Source organism: Phacochoerus africanus, chromosome X (assembly GCF_016906955.1).
Source record: "Phacochoerus africanus isolate WHEZ1 chromosome X, ROS_Pafr_v1, whole genome shotgun sequence".
Classification (NCBI taxonomy): Eukaryota; Metazoa; Chordata; class Mammalia; order Artiodactyla; family Suidae; genus Phacochoerus; species Phacochoerus africanus.
Window position 1 is genome coordinate 102826352 of NC_062560.1, and position 18087 is coordinate 102844438.

Genomic DNA, 18087 nt, shown 5'->3' on the forward strand with positions numbered 1-18087 from the left:
CATAGCTATTTTAAATGGAAAGCACATTAAAAAAAAAGCTCCTCTTTTAAACTTGAGTTATAGAGATTATTTTATCATCTGTTTAGTTTGTGGCCTAGATTAATGCTACTTGCACTAATGTTTTTTTTTCTTGGGCTGCACCCACGGCATATGGAGGTTCCCAGGCTAGGGGTCCAGTCTGAGCTGCAGCTGCTGGCCTACACCACAGCCACAGCAATGCCAGATCTGAGCTGTGTCTGCGACCTACACCACAGCTCACAGCAACACTGGATCATTAACCCACTGAGCGAGGCCAGGGAACATGCAACTTCATGGTTACTAGTTGGATTTGTTTCTGCTGCACCACAATGGGAACTCTACATTAATGTTTTAAAGGAAGAAATAAACAATTTATTCCATTAAATACTTGCTCTGTGAATTCTTGTATAGCACAATGTAGTTCATAATAACAGTTGAATATCAGATGCATATTACCACTGAATCATTTTGGTTTGACTAAGATCTATCAGTCTGCAAATGATAGCAGTGGGGAGTTCCTGTCGTGGCTTTGTGTGATGAACCTGACCGGTGTCCATGAGGATGTGGGTTCAATCCCTGGCCTTGCTCAGTGGGTTAAGGATCCAGTGTTGCTATGGGCTGTGGCAGAGGCTGGCAGCTACAGCTATGGTTTGAACCCTAGACCGGGAACTTTCATATGCCTCAGGTGTGGCCCTGAAAAGAAAAAAATAATGAGAGCTGTGATGCTTAGCCCAAGTCTTTAACAGCCCATTTATTTTTAACCCATTTTGAGGTATAAATTAAAAATTGTTTGGGAGTTCCCATCGTGACTCAGCAGTAACTAATCTGACTAGTATCCATGAGGACATAGGTTCAATCCCTGGCCTTGCTCAGTGGGCTAAGGATCCAGCATTGCTGTGGCTGTAGTGTAGGCTGGCGGCTACAGCTCCAACTTGACCCCTAGTCTGGGAACTTCCATATGCTGCAGGTGCAGCCGTTTAAAAAAAAAAATTGCTCTAAGAATAAAAATTGCCTTTCAACACAATCAATCAATCAAAACTATCCAAAAGGAAACACAGAGAGAAAAAGAATACCAAAAATAAAGTGAGGACCATAAGTGAACTGTGGGACAATTTCAAATGGCCTAATTGGAGTCCATGAAGGAGGGAGAGGGCAGAAAAAATATTTGAAAAAATAATGACAAAAAAATTTTCCAACTATAAATCCATAGATCCAAAAAGCTCAACAACCCCAATTACAAGAAACAGGAAAAAACAACACCAAGGAACATCATAATGAAACTGCTCAAAACATGCCACAAAGAGAAAACTTAAAAGTGACCAGAGAAAAAAAGACATTTTTGTACACAAAGAATGACATCAGATTTCTCATTGGAAACAATGAAAACAAGAGGGCAACGGAGTAAAACATTTAAAGCACTAAAAGAGGGAATTCCCCTTGTGGCTCAGCCTGGGGTCTTCCATATGACACAGGTGTGCCCCCCCAAAAAAAATATATAAAAAGAAAAAATGGCCAAGCTAGAATTCTATATCCAGTGAAAATATCTTGCAAAAACTAAGGTGAGGAATTCCTGTTGTGGCTCAGTGGTTAACGAACCCGACTAGTATCCCCAAGGACTCAGATTTTTGATCCTTGGCCGCCTTGTTCAATGGGTTAAGGATTCAGTGTTGCTATAAGCTGGGGTGTAGGTTGCAGATGCGGCTCAGATCCCACGTTGCTGTGGCTGTGGTATAGGCCAGCAGCTGCAGCTCTGATTAGATCCCTAGCCTGGGAATTTCCATATGCCTTGGGTGTGGCCCTAAACACACACACACAAATCTCTATTATAGATACACAAAAACTAAAAAGAAAGGTATATAAGCAAGCTACTAAAGAAAATCTTCAAACCCCAAGGGAAGAAACAAAAAGAAGAATGAATAGAAAAGAACTACAAAAACAACTGGAAAATAAGTGCTAAACTGACAATAAGTATAATCTAAATGCTCCAATTAAAAGGCCTAGGGTGGCTGATTGAATAAAAAGATAAGACACTTCAATATGCTGTCTACAAGAGACTCATTTCAGGGCTAAAGACACATACAGACTGAAAAGTGAGGGGAGGAAAAAAGGTATTTCACATGGGAGTCCCTGTTGTGGCTCAGCAGAAACAAATCCAACTAGTATCCATGAGAATGCAGGTTCAATCCCTGGCCTCGCTCAGTGGATTAAATCTCCAGTGTTGCCACAGACATGGCTCACATCTGGTGTTGCTGTGGTTGTGGTGTAGGCTGGCAGCTGTAGCTCAGATTTGACCCCTAGCCTGGGAACCTCCATATGCCACGGTGCAGCCCTAAAAAAAAAAACAACAAAAAAAGATATTTCACACAAATGGAAACAATTATAAAATGGGAGTAGCAATGCTCATTATCAGACAAAATAGACTGGCTACAATAAAAGACAAAGAAGGTCATTATATAATGACAAAGGGATCAATACAAGAAGAGGAAATTACATTTGTTAACATATATGTGCCTGATATATGAGCACCTAAACATATAAAACAAATACTAAGAGACAAAAGAAGAAATAGACAACAATACAGTTATGGTAAGGAACCTTAACACTCCACTTACATCAATGGACAGATCATCCAGACAGAAAATTAATAAGGCAACAGTGGTCTCAAATGACACAAAGGACCAGTTGGACTTAATAGATATCTACAGGACATTCCATCTACAAACAGCAGAATACATTCTTTTCAGATACACACGGAACTTTCCCAGGATAGATCACATGCTAGGCAACGAAACAAGTCTCAACAAGTTTAAGGACAGAAATGATATCAAGCACCTTTTCCAACCACAATATTATTTAACTAGAAATCAATTCAGGAAGAAAAATGGGAAATAGGCAAACACATAGATACTAAACAACATGCTACTGAAAATCCAGTGAGTTAATGAAGAAATCAAAGAGGAAATCGGAAAATATATCCAAACAAATGAAAATGGAAAACAACACTCTAAAATCTATGGGATGCAGCAAAAGCAGTTCTAAGAGTGAAATTCATACTGATACAGGCCTTTCTCAAGAAACAAGAAAACTCTCAAATAAATAACCTAAAATACAACCTAAAGGAACTGGAAAAAGAACAAAGCCCAAAGCCAGAAGGAAGAAAACAAGGAAAGATCAGAGAGGAAATAGAATCGAGATTAGGAGCTCCCGTCATGGCTTGGTGGTAACAAACCTGACTAGTATCCATGAGGATGCGGCTTTGATCTCTGGCCTTTCTCAGTGGGTTAAGAATCCAGTGTTGCCATGAGCTGTGGTGTAGGTCGCAAATGTGGTTCAGCTCCTGAGTTGCTGTGGCTGTGGTGTAGGCTGGCAGCTACGGCTCCGATTGGACCCCTAGGCTGGGAACCTCCATATACCATGGTTGCAGCCCTAAAAAGACAAAAAAAAAAAAAAGATCTTTTTTTTTTTGGCCATGCCCATGACATGCAGAAGTTCACAGGCCAGGGATCAAACCCACACGGCAGCAGCAACCTGAACTGCAGCAGTGACAACACCAGATCCTTAACCTGATGCACCACATAAGAACTTCAAGACCTCGTTTTTTTTGAGAAGATAAACAAAATTAATAAACTTTTAGCCAGGTTCATCAAGAAAAAGAGACCTCAAATAAAATAAGAAAGATGAAAAATAACAATCGATACAACAGATAAACCAAAAATTATCAGAGAACAGTAGGAACAGTTACAAGTTAACAGACTGGACAAGCTAGAATAAATGGAACAAGTTCTAGAAACATACAAACTGCCATGACTGAAACAAGAAACAATTTGAACAGACTGATTACAAGTAGTGAAACTGAATTTGTAGTAAAAACAATTCCCAGCAAAAAAAACCATCCAGGACCAGATGGCTTCACATATAAAGAAGTTCTAATATCTAGTCTTCTCAAACTATTCCAAAAAACTGAAGAGGACAGAACACTTCCAAATTTATTCTATGAAGCTACCATTACCCTGATACAAAAAGCAGGCAAAGACACTACAAAAAAGAAAATTATAGGCCAGTATCTTTGATGAATATAGATGAAAAAATCCTGAGCAAAATATTAACATTCCAACAAATCCAATACACCATGATCAAGGTGGATTTATTCCAGGTACACAAGGAAGGATCAACATTCACAAATCTATCAATGTGGTATATGTCACATTACCAAGAGGAAGGATAAAAATCACATGATGATGTCAATAGAAAAAAGCACTGGACAAAGAATAATATGTATTAAGGGTCAATTCATTAAGAGGATGACAGTCACATACATATACATACCTAACCAGAGTCCCAAAATAAATGAATCAAAAATTGACAGAAGGGAGAAATAGACAGTTGTACAATAACAGTTGGAGACTTTAATACCCCACTTTTCAATAATGGGTAGAACAAGGCAGAAAATCAATAAGGAGAAAGACTAAGTGAACACTGTAAGCCTACTTGTCTTAGCAAACATATATAGAATATGCAAAACAGCATATTCTTCTCAAGTCCATATGGAAACACTCTCTAGGATAAATCATACATAAGGCTATAAAACAAGTCTTAATAAACCTAAAAAAGACTAAAATCATAAACAGTATCTTCTCTGACCACAATGGGATTAAATTAGAAATCAGTAACAGAAGGAATATTGAAAATTTCACAATATGTGGGAAATAAACACTCTCTTATACAATGGGAAAAAGAAGATGTCACAATGGAGATTAGAAAATACTTTGAGATGAATGAAAACTAAAACAAAATACCAAAACTTATGGGATGCAATGAAAGCAGTGCCTCAAGGGGAATTTATAGCTATAAATGCCTATACTAAAAAAGAATGGTTTCAAATCAATAAGCTAACTTTACATATTAAAGAACTAGAAAAGGAGCAAATTAAACCCAGACAGTGAGAGAGATTAGAGTAGAAATAAATGAAATAGAGAACAGAATAACAAGAGAAAACAACAAATTCAAAAAGTTGGTTCTTGTGGAAGTTCCCGTTGTGGCTCAGCAGTAATAAGCCCGACTAGTATCCATGAGGATGCAGGTTCGACCCTCGGCCTTGCTCAGTGGGTTAAGGATCTGGCGTTGCCTTGAACTGTGGTGTAGGTTGCAGACGCAGCTCAGATCTGATGTTGCTGTGGCTGTGGTACAGGCTAGCAGCTGTAGCTCTGATTCGATCCCTAGCCTGGGAACTTCCATATGCTGTGAGCGTGGCCAAAAAAAAAAAAAAAGCACACATAAACACACACAGAAAAGTTGGTTCTTGAAGTTCCCACTGTAGCACAGTGGGTTAGTGATCTGCCATTGTCCCCGAGGCAGCCCGGGTTCGCTCCCCAGCCCAGCACAGTGGGTTAAGGATCCAGCATTGGGAATTCCCATCATAGAGCAGTGGAAATGAATCCGACTAAGAACCACAAGGTTGTGGGTTTGATCCCTGATCTTGCTCAGTGGGTTGAGGATCCAGTATTGCCATGAGCTGTGGTGTAGGTCACAGACGCGGCTCGGAGTTGCTGTGGCTCTGGCGTAGGCCGGCACCAACAGCTCCAATTAGACCCCTAGCCTGGGAACCTTCATATGCCACAGATGCGGCCCTAAAAAGACAAAGGACAAAAAAAAAAAAAAAAAAAAAGGGATCTAGCATTGCTGCATTTGTGGCTCGGATTTGATACCTGGCCAGAGAATTTCCATATGCTGCCAAATGTGGCTGAGAAAGAAAAAAAAAAGTTTGTTCTCTTAAAAGTAACAAAATTGACAAGTCTTTAGCTAGACTAAGAAAGAGAAGACTCAAATTACTAAACTCAGAAATGAAAGTAGGACATTACTAACATTACAGAAACAAAAAGATTATAAGAGAACTCTATGAGCAAACTGTACCCCAACAAATTAGATAACCAAGATGAAATTAACAAATCCCTAGAAACAAATTATTAAAAATGACTCAAGAAAAAATAGAAAATCTGAAAAAAAAACCTCTAAGTAAAGAGATTGAACCAACAATAAAAAAAATTCCTCATAAAAAAAAGTCTAGGACCAGATAGCTTCCTTGGTGAATTCTATTAAATATTTAAAGAACAGGAGTTCCTATTGTGGCTCAGAAGGTTAAGAATCCAACTTGTACCCATGAGGATATGGGTTTGATCCCTGGCCTCACAGTGGGTTAAGGATCCAGTACTGCTGTGAGCTGTGGTGTAGGATGCAGATGAGGCTCGAATCCTGCATTGCTGCAGCTGTGGTGTAGGCCAGCAGCTGCAGTTCTGATTCCACCCCTGGCCCAGGAGCTTCCATGTGCTGCAGGTCTGGCCCTAAAAATGAGAAAAAAAAAAAGAAGAAGAAACACCAATCCTTCTGTAAGTCGTCTAAAACTAGAAGAGGAGGAAACACTTCACAACTCATTTTATGAGGCCAACATTACCCTGATACCAAAAGCCAAAAAAAGATACTACCAAAAAAAATACTACAGATCAATATCCCTTATGAATATAGATGCTAAATCCTCAATAAAATACTAACTAACCAAATCCAATGGCACACTAAAAGCTTATACACCACAACCAAGCAGATTTATGTCAGGAACACAAGGGTAGTTCAACATACAAAAATCAATCAATGTAATTACCCCCACTTATGAAGGAAAAAAACCCGCAGGGTTATCTCAATTGATGCATAAAAAGCATTTTACAAAAGGCAACATTCTTTAATGACAGAAACACTCAGAAAACTATGAAGGGAACTACCTTGACATGATAAAAGGCATTTAATGAAACACCCACAGCTAACATACTTAACGGTGAAAGACTGAAAGCTTTCCCCCTAAGATGAGGAACAAAACAAAGCTGCGTGCTTTAGCCACTTATATTCAACACTGTACTGGAAGCTCCAGCCAGAAAAATTAGGCAAGAAAAAGAAATAAACATACCCAAATTGAAAAGGAGAAGTGAAACCATCTCTATTTGTAAACCCAAAAAAATGCTATATATTGAAAATCCTTAAAATCCATAAAAATTTATCAGAGCTAATAAATTCAGCAAAGTTGCAAGGTACAAGATCCACACGCAAAAACTGTATACACTAACACTGAACAATCATCTGAAAAGTAAAGTAGTAAAACAAGAAAACAATTTATAATACCATCTAAAAGAACAAAACATATTTAAACCAGCGATTCAAGACTTATAGTAAAAAGTACAATATATTACTGAAAGAAATATAAAACATAACTATGCAAATTCTCATTAGGACTGCTTTTTTCTAATGAATGATTTGTTTTGGCAATTCTGTGCATATAAGAATGTTTACAACACTCCTGCCACTCACACCGCTAAACGGAATGGTCATAAAAACAAAAAACGTTAATGTATAAAGATTTATGGATCCCAAGATTAAAAAAACAAACTTTTGGGAGTTCCTATTGTGACTCAGTGGGGTTACAAACCTGACTAGTATCAAGAGGATGCAGGTTCCATCCCTGGCCTCGGATCCTGCATTGCTGTGAGCTGTAGTGTAGGTTGCAGACGCAGGTCAGATGTGATGTTGCTGTGGCTGTGGCTGGCAGCTGTAGTTCCGACTGGATGCCTAGCCTGGGAACTTCCATATGCCATAGGCCTGGCCCTAAGAACAAAAAAGAAACAAAAGTTTTGTGAAAACCTTGAGACAGAGATGTCTAAATAGAACAAACTTATTTCCTAAACTGTGCACATATGTACTAGGATAAGAATTTCAAGCATATTGCTAGACATCAAGTTAAGACCATTCAGCAGACTCAGGAAATGGGTTAAAAAAAGCTTACTGAGGATTTCCTGTCGTGGCTCAGTGGTTAACAAATCCAACTAGGAACCATGAGGTTGTGGGTTCGATCCCTGGCCTTGCTCAGTGGGTTAAGGATCCAGCGTTGCTGTGGCTATGGCGTAGGCTGGCAGCCACAGCGCCGATTCGACCCCTACCCTGGGAACCTTCATATGCCGAGGGTGCGGCCCTAGAAAAGACAAAAAGACCAAAAAAAGGAGTTCCCATCGTGGAACAGCAGAAACAAATCCGAGGAGGAACCGTGATGTTTCGGGTTCAATCCCTGGCCTTGCTCAGTGGGTCAAGGATCCGGCATTGCCGTGAGCTGTGGTGTAGGTTGCAGATGCAGCTTGGATCCTGCATTGCTGTGGCTCTGGTGTAGGCCGGCAGCTGTAACTCCGATTAGACTCCTAGCCTGGGAACTTCCATATGCCACAGGTGTGGCTCTAAAAAGCAAAAAAAAAAAAAAGCTTACTGATTTCCGGTTTGATAAGGTTCACAAGGAACATCTTACTTGAGCGTATATGGCCCAGAACTCACATTAACAGAAAAGGTAGATCAAGTGTCATAACAAAAACAAAAGTACTCATTTAGTCTTTTATTCCCCCTTCAACTTAAATCTAGACTAGTTTCATACTGACTTTATGAAACTATTTGACTTTGAGGATTTAGATGAAACAATGTTCATACTTGTGCATAATATTTCTAAAATATGACATTTAAGAATAAATACTCACCTTGAAGATTCCTGGGAATCACCCTTTACCATACTCTCCTCTCCACACTCCTATAGCATATAATTAAACCATCACAAAAATTAAAAAGAAATTTAAAAAATAACAAAATTGACAACTGCGAATTCATTAAAGAAATCATTAGATTTTAAGTTCTCTGGCTTTATAACTTTCTTACAATATTTTAATTTTAAAGATCTTTTCCAGAACTTTTTTTAAATAAAAGTTTTATTGGAGAAAAATAGAACCACCACGTACACAGGGAAAAGAGCACAAAAATTCAACTGATACAGAACTGAAAGTCACAATTACCCAATGTTGTTTGTGATTACTTTTTAATTTCTTAAACAGCTCCCCTCAAGTTGTGTTTTAGTCTTGCCAATTTTTTCAGCTGAAATAGTATCAAGTTTTCAAAAAATTAAGAGCCTCAGGGAAGGGACCAGCTTTCAAGATAACAAAGATGAGTCTCCTAATAGGACCAATTTTACCTAAAAATTCCTTAAGAGTAACCATGGAGTCTGGTGGAATAGTCTATGTATCTCAGAGACCATCAGGGATGAGTTAGAACACTGACATAGATGGTCTAGTATGGAGAGGACAAACAAAAGAGTTGCATTTCCTTGTCAGATGAGCTCACGTAAGGAAACCAGGGAAGAACTAAAAAGATACAGGCAACGGCCGCTCAAAAATAATTAGGAAGGCATTCTAAATACCACATATTGTTAGACAACAGTGTGCAAGTTGATGCAATTACAAAGAAAACAGGCAACTTTTAAAAAATAATAGCTGGTCATTGGTCTTTGAGAACTCAAGAAGACAATCAGTAGCAAACACAAGAGCCAAAAGTCTCCTCACTAGAGGGTTTTGACCTAGGTATTCTTAAAGGCTCAAATAGTCAAGGATATACACTGTTGCAAAAAGCATTAAAGTAGTTCTGATTAAAAAAATATTGAAAAAAATTTGCTTCTCCTCCAAGATCAATTCCCTTCAAAGCTTCAAGGAAAAACAAACAAGGAAGCAAAAACAAAACCCTCCCAAAACAAAACACAAAAACAAAAAAACCACTGATGGCAAAGAGAAGCCTTTTACTCACATTATCGATTTGAAAAACAATACTCTTGCTATTTTCTATGTATGAACAATCCTAGGACATTCCCCCTTAACAGTAGGTGTCCAGTGGCTATGAGAGAACTCTTCAAGCAATTTTGAAAGGAATATGATCAGCATAATACAGAATTTGAAATTCCCAACTAGGGAGTGTATAGGGGAGATGAGGGAGGATCTAGTTCTATCTAGGGGTTTGGGAAATTAAAATAAGGATGATAGGAAAAGGCTTATATGCCAACAAAATGGAGAGTTGGGTGCTTTCAAAAAAAACTTTGGTAGAGAAAATAGGAATGCTAAATCCCAGGAAGCCTGCAACAATCTACAATTGGTCCAAGTTAAAGACAAAACTCTCCAAGCAACGTTAAAGTCTAAAGGAAGTTGAAAACTAGTTTATGAATCTTTGCTCTTGTAAAAAGTTATAAACATGTGGGTTTTGGTCTCTTTTATGATGTTCATATTGTATTCATTTTTAATATGAAGAGTTTGATTTTTCTTTCCTACCATGTTCTTCTAGTACAACTGATCAGCAATTTTCCATTTCAGCTATTTTTATAAGTACCTGTTAATCAGCACAGTAAACTCAGGGCTGAGCCATATACACACATCCCATAGTCATAACTGTAACATTTTAGGATGTGTATTTACAAGAGATTATGTAAGCAACTGTCCCTCTAGTTGAAAATTTGTTTCCAAATAAACTTTTTAAAAAACATCCCTTTCAGTGTAACAGAACATTACTTAGTAAAATACCAACAGCGATGACAACTTATTTTTCTCTTCAAGGGAAATCACAAAACAGGTGAACAACCAAGTCCAGGGTGGTTTTTCTATTTGATAAATACATCCAGAACTCTGTACAGTAAATAAAGTTTGCATGCAGTTTAAGTATCTTTAAATGACATTTTAAGCAAATAAACCGTTTGCTTCATAATTAATGGTGTACAAGAACCCCCCCTCCTCCTTTTTTAATAGCCATAGGGACCTCTTCCCCAGTTCCAAATAGGAATCATGAAGACCAGGTACTTTCTTAAGAATTTCCTGCACATCATACTAAATAACATGCAAAGAGTTCAACAACATTCTTCTTAAAGGTAAGTATTACTCTTTAAATGGGCATGTTAACCGCTGAAAAGTCACTCAACTATTTCCATTACACTGCTTCATTTGGTCATTGGTAGTATAAAAGAAGTCAAATAATAACAGGTTAGTTTATCCACTGGCTACTGCATGTGACACCAAATGCTTCAAGGCCATTTTATGCAATATAATTGTACTGGTTTGGGTTTTCTTTATCTCTTTCCATGTAGTCCCGGTCAATTAAGGATTCTATTCTCTTCTTAAGATCAGCAGGCTATAAGAAAAGGCAAATTTTCAGTACAGAGCTCATAATCACTGGCTCAAGCTCATTTATCAACACCCCATTAAAAAAAGAACAGTTCTGGCTCACTGATTTGTGTATTTAATCTCGCCAGCTAGGAAGTGAATGGGAGCAGCTGCAGGCCTATGCCACAGCCTCAGTAACACTGGATCCAAGGTTCATCTGTGACCCATGCAGCAGCTTATGGCAATGACAGATCCTTAACCCACTGAGTGTGACCAAGGACTGAACCCATATCTTCATGGACACTATGTTGGGTCCTCAATCCGCTGAGCCACATGGGAACTCCTAAATCTCCTTAATTTTTTTTTCTCTTTTTTAGGGCCGCACTTGTGGCATATGGAAGTTCCTAGGCCAGAGATCAAATCAAAGCTGCAGCTGCCAGCCTATACAGCACAGCCACGGCAATGCCAGATCTGAGCTGCATCTGCAACCTATACCACAGCTCACGGCAAAGCTGGATCTTTAACCCACTGAGCAAAGCCAGGGATCAAACTGGCATCCTCATGGATACTAGTTGGGTCAGTAACCTGCAGAACCACAATAGGAACTCCTCAGTAAACCCTAAATTTGGACAAAAACTGGTTCTCAGGTTGCATTTTTATAAATTAAAAAACAAATGTACTGTGGGAAGTTCCCTTGTGGCTCAGTGGGTTAAGGATCTGGTGTTGTCACTGCAACAGCTTGGGTCACTGCGGTGGTGCAGGTTTGATCCCTGAACTGGGAACTTCCACATGCCACAGGCGTGGCCAAAAATGAAAGAAATGTAGGATTTACCATTGTGGCTCAGAGGGTTAAGAACCCAACCAGTATTCATGGGATGTGGGTTTGATCCCTGGCCTTGCTCAGTAGGTTAAGGATCCAGAGTTGCTTCGAGCTGAGGTGTAGGTCATAGATGCAGCTTGGATCCTATGTTGCCATTGCTGTGGTATAGGCTGGCAGCTACAGATCTGATTTGACCCCTAGCCTGGGAACTTCCACATGCCATAGGTCTATCCATAAAAAGAAAAAAGAAAAAAAAAAGAATGCTACAACAAATGGTTTGATAAGTGAAGTATCATTCATAATTCAGATCTTCACAATCAGGTTTAATTTAAGATTTAACTGTTACCTGTAGTAAATGATTTGAAGTTTTGAATCCTACTTGTTGAAAAATCATTGAAAAAGCTTATAGTTTGTTCACATGATTGCATTCTTAGCTCTTGGGTAACAAAATTCCACTGTCTTTTGTATCTAGCCTATAAAAAGAATATAATCTTGCTTGCTGACAGTTTTTCATATTGTGTAAATTGGCCACTTGATCGAGAAAGGTCAAGAGGGAAAGTAGTTTAATGCGGCAGCCAAAATTACAGCCATAATTTTATCAGAAGTTTGAATTCTGGAGTTCCCGTCATGGCTCAGGGGATATGAATCCAACTAGCATCCATGAGGATGCAGGTTTGATCCCTGGCCTTGTTCAGTGGGTTAAGTATCCGGCATTGCCATGAGCTGTGGTGTAGGTTGTAGACACAGTTCGGATCTGACGTGGCTGTGGCTGTGGCATAGACCAGCAGCTACAGATTCTATTTGACCCCTAGCCTGGGAACCTCCATATGCTGCAGGTGCAAAAAAAAAGTCTGAATTCCAAGGTTTGAAAATCAAAGTAACACTCCCTTAATTATGGTAAAAGAACTAGAAAATCAGTACAATGTTTATTACAGTGATCCTCTAAATTTCCCTAACTAGCATTAGTGATCTCACTGACTGAAGGTAAAATGATTGTTAAGCAGAGCCTGAGGGTCAAAGTGTGGTAATGAGGAGGCAGTATTAGATTTGGTGAAGAGAGAAAGCCTACCTTATTAGCATTAACAGTTAATGAGCACTTACATGCCAAGCCCAGTGTAAAGTTTTTTACATATACTATCTTATTTAAGCTTCACAATAATCCTACAATGTTAAGTACTACTATCTTCTCCATTTTACAAAAGGGGAAAAAAGCTAAAAAAGATGAAATGACTTACCTAGTCCCAAAGCTCATGAGAACCCTAATAGTCAGGAGTCTATCCAAACTCTACCAAGTGGTTATTATCATAAGACTTTGGGAATCTCCTAAAACATGAGATACGGTCCAGTACAACACCACACTGTCTAAGGAACTTTATTACTGGGCATTATATTGGAATATGTCTATGTGATGACTAATTTCAGTTTGCTAGAACTATTGCCTAAGCTTTTAAAAAGACGCCTAGTGATGACTGGTATTTGTATGGTTTTTGTTTTGTTTTGTTTTTGGCTTTTTGGCTTTTCTAGGGCCGCTCCTGTGGCATATGGAGGTTCCCAGGCTAGGGGTGTAATCAGAGCTGTAGCTGCTGGCCTACGCCACAGCCACAGCAACGCCAGATTCGAGCCATGTCTGCGACCTACACCACGACTCACGGCAATGCCAGATCCTTAATCCACTGAGCAAGGCCAGGGATTGAACCCAAAACCTCATGGTTCCCAGTTGGATTGTTTCTGCTGCACCACAACAGGATGGGAACTCCTATTTGTATAGTTTTTAATGGACACTTATAAAGAAGACTTGACTCAATTAAAATAACTAAATCTGGAGTTCCTGCTGTGGCAGACACAGTGGGTTAAGAATCTGACTGCAGCTCAGGTTGCTGTGGAAGCTTGGGTTTGATCCCTGGCCTGGTACAGTGGGCTCAGATTCAATCCCTGGCCCAGGAACTTGCGTATGTCACAAGTTTGGCCATTAAAAAAAACCTAAAACAGGCATTCCCGTCGAGGCTCAGTGGTTAACGAATCCAACTAGGAACCATGAGGTTTCGGGTTCGATCCCTGGCCTTGCTCAGTGGGTTAAGGATCCGGCACTGCCGTGAGCTATGGTGTAGGTTACAGATGCGGCTCAGATCCCGAGTTGCTGTGGCTGTGGTGTAGGCCGGTAGCTACAGCTCCAATTTGACCCCTAGCCTGGGAACCTCCATATGCCGAGGAAGCGGCCCAAGAAATGGCAAAAAGAAAAAAAAAAAACCCCAAAATCTGTCAAACAGCAAGATATTTTAAGAAGAAAAAAGATAGCAAAAATAACAAAGAAGCTCAAAAAAAAATTAAGTCAATGAATTTGAAAATTTTACTCAGCAACTAAACTTTCAGGTACAAGAACTTTTATAAACTGTTTTCCCCCTTTTGTCACAGGTGCCCCCATATGCCAATAAAGGATTCTTCTGAATCATATACGAGCATGAATGAGAAATGAAAATTGTCTGTTCAAATGGTCTTTAGGTTTTATTCTATGTTTGTAAGATTCATTTCTAAAAAATATAATTTTTTTGGCTGATCCCTAGGCATGTGGAAGTTCCTGGATCAGGGACTGAACCCGTGCTATAGCAGCAACCTGAGCTGCTACAGTGACAACACCAGATCCTTAATCCACTGAGCTACCAGGGAACTCCTGAAAAATCTAATTGTTATACATAGCAAGCTCAATGTAATTTTTTTTTTTTTGTCTTTTTGCCATTTCTTGGGCCACTCCCATGGCATATGGAGGTTCCCAGGCTAGGGGTCCAATCAGAGCTGTAGCCACCAGCCTACGCCAGAGCCACAGCAACACGGGATCTGAGCCGTGTCTGCAACCTACACCACAGCTCACGGCAACGCCGGATCGTTAACCCACTGAGCTAGGGCAGGGATCGAACCCTCAACCTCATGGTTCCTAGTCGGATTCGTTAACCACTGCGCCACGACGGGAACTCCTCAATGTAATTTTTATATATAAGCAGCTCAGTAAGAAAACAGAGAAATACCTACCTTTACTGGAAATTTCAACTGGTTGTACACTTCTGAAACAAGGAGATTGTGGCTAAGTGTCTTTCTCATCTTCATAATTCGAACAATTGCAGCATCAATTTGATACTGTCTGTCTTGAAATACTCTTTCTGTAGTGCTTGCTTGTTCCTCAACCTAACAAAAAAGTTTTAAACTTAGAAACTGTACTTGAAGTGAAACTTGATTACCTATACAAATTGTACATTTTAGGGACATAACACAGTTAATGCTTTAAATATGCTGAATTATCAAAAGAAACCTTATAAATACAGACAAAGAGAGGAAAAAACCCTACAAACAACTCTTTTCTGTCCTAATTATATTGCCCTGTACCAATGAAGTAATGCCAATATTAGTTAATAGAAAAAGACCTTATCTTTGAGTTGCTTTCCTAGAAATAAACAGCTGATGCAGAATTTATCATTTTCTTTTAAGCTATTCTCAAAAAATTAAATATGTCAGAAGTTACTGACCAGATTTCTATATGACATTAGCTTACCTGTAAAAGTGATTGACTCTGACACCTGACTCAGGGTATGATACTATCCAGCTATACCCAAGGCACATGGAAGTTCCTGGGCTAGGGATCAAATTCATGCTGTGGCTGTGGCCTGTGCCACAGCTGTAGCTACACTGGATCCTTAACCAGTGCTATTACAAGGGAACTTTCAGAGTCAAACTTTAAAATTAAAAAAAAAATTTTTAACCTATAAATCTGAAGGACAGTTAGAAATTTACGTGTTCAGAAATTGGAGTTCCTATTGTGGCACAGTGGAAACGAATCTGACTAGGAACCATGGGGTTGAGGGTTCGATCCCCTGGCCTCGCTCAGTGGGTTCAGGATCTGAACGCCACTCAGCGTTGACGTGAACTGTGGTGTAGGCATTGCTGTGGCTCTGGCATAGGCTGGCAGCTGTAGACCCCTAGCCTGGGAACCTCCATATGCCACTGGTACAAAGAACAAAAGAGACAAAAGAGAAAAAAAAAAAGAAATCAGTTAACCTTTTTTTTTTTTTTTTTTGCTTTTTAGGGCCACACTTGCGGCATATGGAAGTTCCCAGGCTAGGGGTTGAATCGGTGCTGCAACTGCCAGCCTCCACCACAGCCACAGCAACTCAGGATCCGAGCCGCATCTGCGACCTACACCACACCTCATGGTAATGCCGGATCCTTAATCCACTGAGCAAGGCCAGGGATCAAACCTGTGTCCTCATGGATGCTAGTCAGATTCGTTTCCACAGAGCCATGATGGGAACCCCAGTTAACCAATTTTAATGCTAAAGCACCTAGGTGTTTTAATGCTTTAGCACCTAAATTGAAAGAATAATTTGGGCTTTTTTGTAGTCAGTTTCTTTCTGATACAACACACTTCTTTTGAAAGGACATAGTTATCTAAGGGAGTATCACACCTTTGATGTGAACGTGAACAAGACAGGAACTTGTTTGTGATACTGACCTCTGTCTCACGTTAAAACTTTCTCTTTTTTTTTTTTTTGGTCTTCTTTTTTTAGGGCTGCACCTGTGGCATATGGAGGTTCCCAGGCTAGGGGTCGAATCGGAGCTGCAGCTGCCGGCCTACACCACAGCCACAGCAACTCAGCATCCAAGCCATATCTGCGACCCACACCACAGCTCACAGCAACATCGGATCCTTAACCCACTGAGAGAGGCCAGGGATTGAACCCGCAACCTCACGGTTCATAGTCGGATTTGTTTCCGCTGCGCCATGACAGGAACTCCAAAACTTTTTCTCAAGAATTGCATTAAATGTTGTCGGAATTGAAACCAACTGGTTTCAAGAAAATGCTGCAGTTGTTGGTTTCTTTAATAAAAGTATCTTGCAAATTCAAATGACAAAAAACAAAATATTCACTGTTAATCAAAGAAATACTAACTATATCATTCCAATTTTTCACCAAGCAAGTTGGCAAAAGATTGAAAAAAGAAAACATAATCTTTAGTGCTGGCAAGGTCTGTGTGCCATTTTAAAAGATGTTTAATGGCATGGAAAAATTCCAAGGATTTAGGGAATTCCTATTGTGGCTCAGCAGATTAAGAACCCAACTGGTATCCATGAGGATGTGGGTTCAATCCTTGGCCTCGCTCATTGGGTTAGGGATCTGGAGTTGCCGTGAGCTGTGGTGGTATAGGTCACAGACACGACTCGGGCCCACGTTGCTGTGCCTGTGGTGTAGGTTGGCAGCTGTAGCTCTGATGCAACCCCTAGCCTTGGAACTTCCACATGTTAGGGGTGAGGGTACCCCCCCCCAAAAAAAAAGAAAAAAGAAAAAAAAAATTCTAAGGATTTAATGTTAAACAACCAAAGAGCAGGATATAAAATTATGTTGAGTATGAGGCCCAACTGTGTATACCTCCCTATCCCAAAACCTGCAAAATCAAAAACTGAAATACAGTGAGCTAGATATAAGCACAGATGTTAATGTCAGTGGTAGTCTTCTAGGCTAAACTCTTCTTTACAAGTCTTTATTATGAACACATATAATTCCAGTACATTAGGATGAGGAGAATGCAAAAGAAATACCGTTTCTTTCATCTGAATTTGATTGATCTTTATCCTGAAAAGTTTGTGCTTGAAATCATCATTACAAATGAACTTGTCACCATCTTCAATATCTTTACCCTTTGGATTTTTTGCCAGAACTCTAGCTTTGCCACAGGCCAATGACTGCAGTGTTCTCCTTAACTCTCCATCCTCTGAAGAAGAAAGAGTGGCTCAGTTATTTGTTACTAGGTCATCAACATGAACAACCATATTCAACCTCAATCTAGCTTCTACCCCATCCCTTTATTAAAACTGTTTCCTTTTCCCCCAAGGTCATGAACAACTTCCTCTTTGTTCTATCCAATGGCCTTTTTCTGATTGACCTCTAAAGGCTTCAATTATCATTCCATGTGGGTAACCACTGCATCTTCAGAAATGACGTCCCACTTTTTCCTAGTCCCTCATTTAAAGGGTACCTCTACCTGGCTATTTTACTATCATCAACTCCAGTATTTCCAACATTTTATTCATCCTCTTCCCCATAAAACTGTTTTCTTTCCAATTGTTGGTCATGAAGCTACCAACCTATTCTGGTGAGAAACCCTGGAATCATCTTTTAACTCTTCCCTTTCTTTCATCCTCCACTACCTAGTAGTTGCTTCCTTAAAGATGCCCTTCTCTCTTCTCATTGGTCTCATTCTAGTCTAAGCCCTTTATCACAT

The 18087-nt window shown here is 39.6% G+C and overlaps 1 protein-coding gene across 2 annotated transcripts in view; it reads right to left on the reverse strand.

Moving 5' to 3' along the window:
* Positions 1 to 9635: 9635 nt before the first annotated feature.
* The window catches only part of CUL4B (cullin 4B), a 49247-nt gene continuing 40795 nt past the window's right edge, over positions 9636 to 18087 (reverse strand). For both annotated transcript variants that reach the window (XM_047764348.1, XM_047764349.1), the window contains exons 19-21: positions 17405 to 17577; positions 14845 to 14997; positions 9636 to 11028 (exon numbers count right to left, since the gene is read on the reverse strand). In XM_047764348.1, the coding sequence (XP_047620304.1) occupies positions 10933 to 11028; positions 14845 to 14997; positions 17405 to 17577 (422 nt within the window). In that variant the 3' untranslated portion in view covers positions 9636 to 10932. The remainder of the gene's footprint in view (positions 11029 to 14844; positions 14998 to 17404; positions 17578 to 18087) is intronic.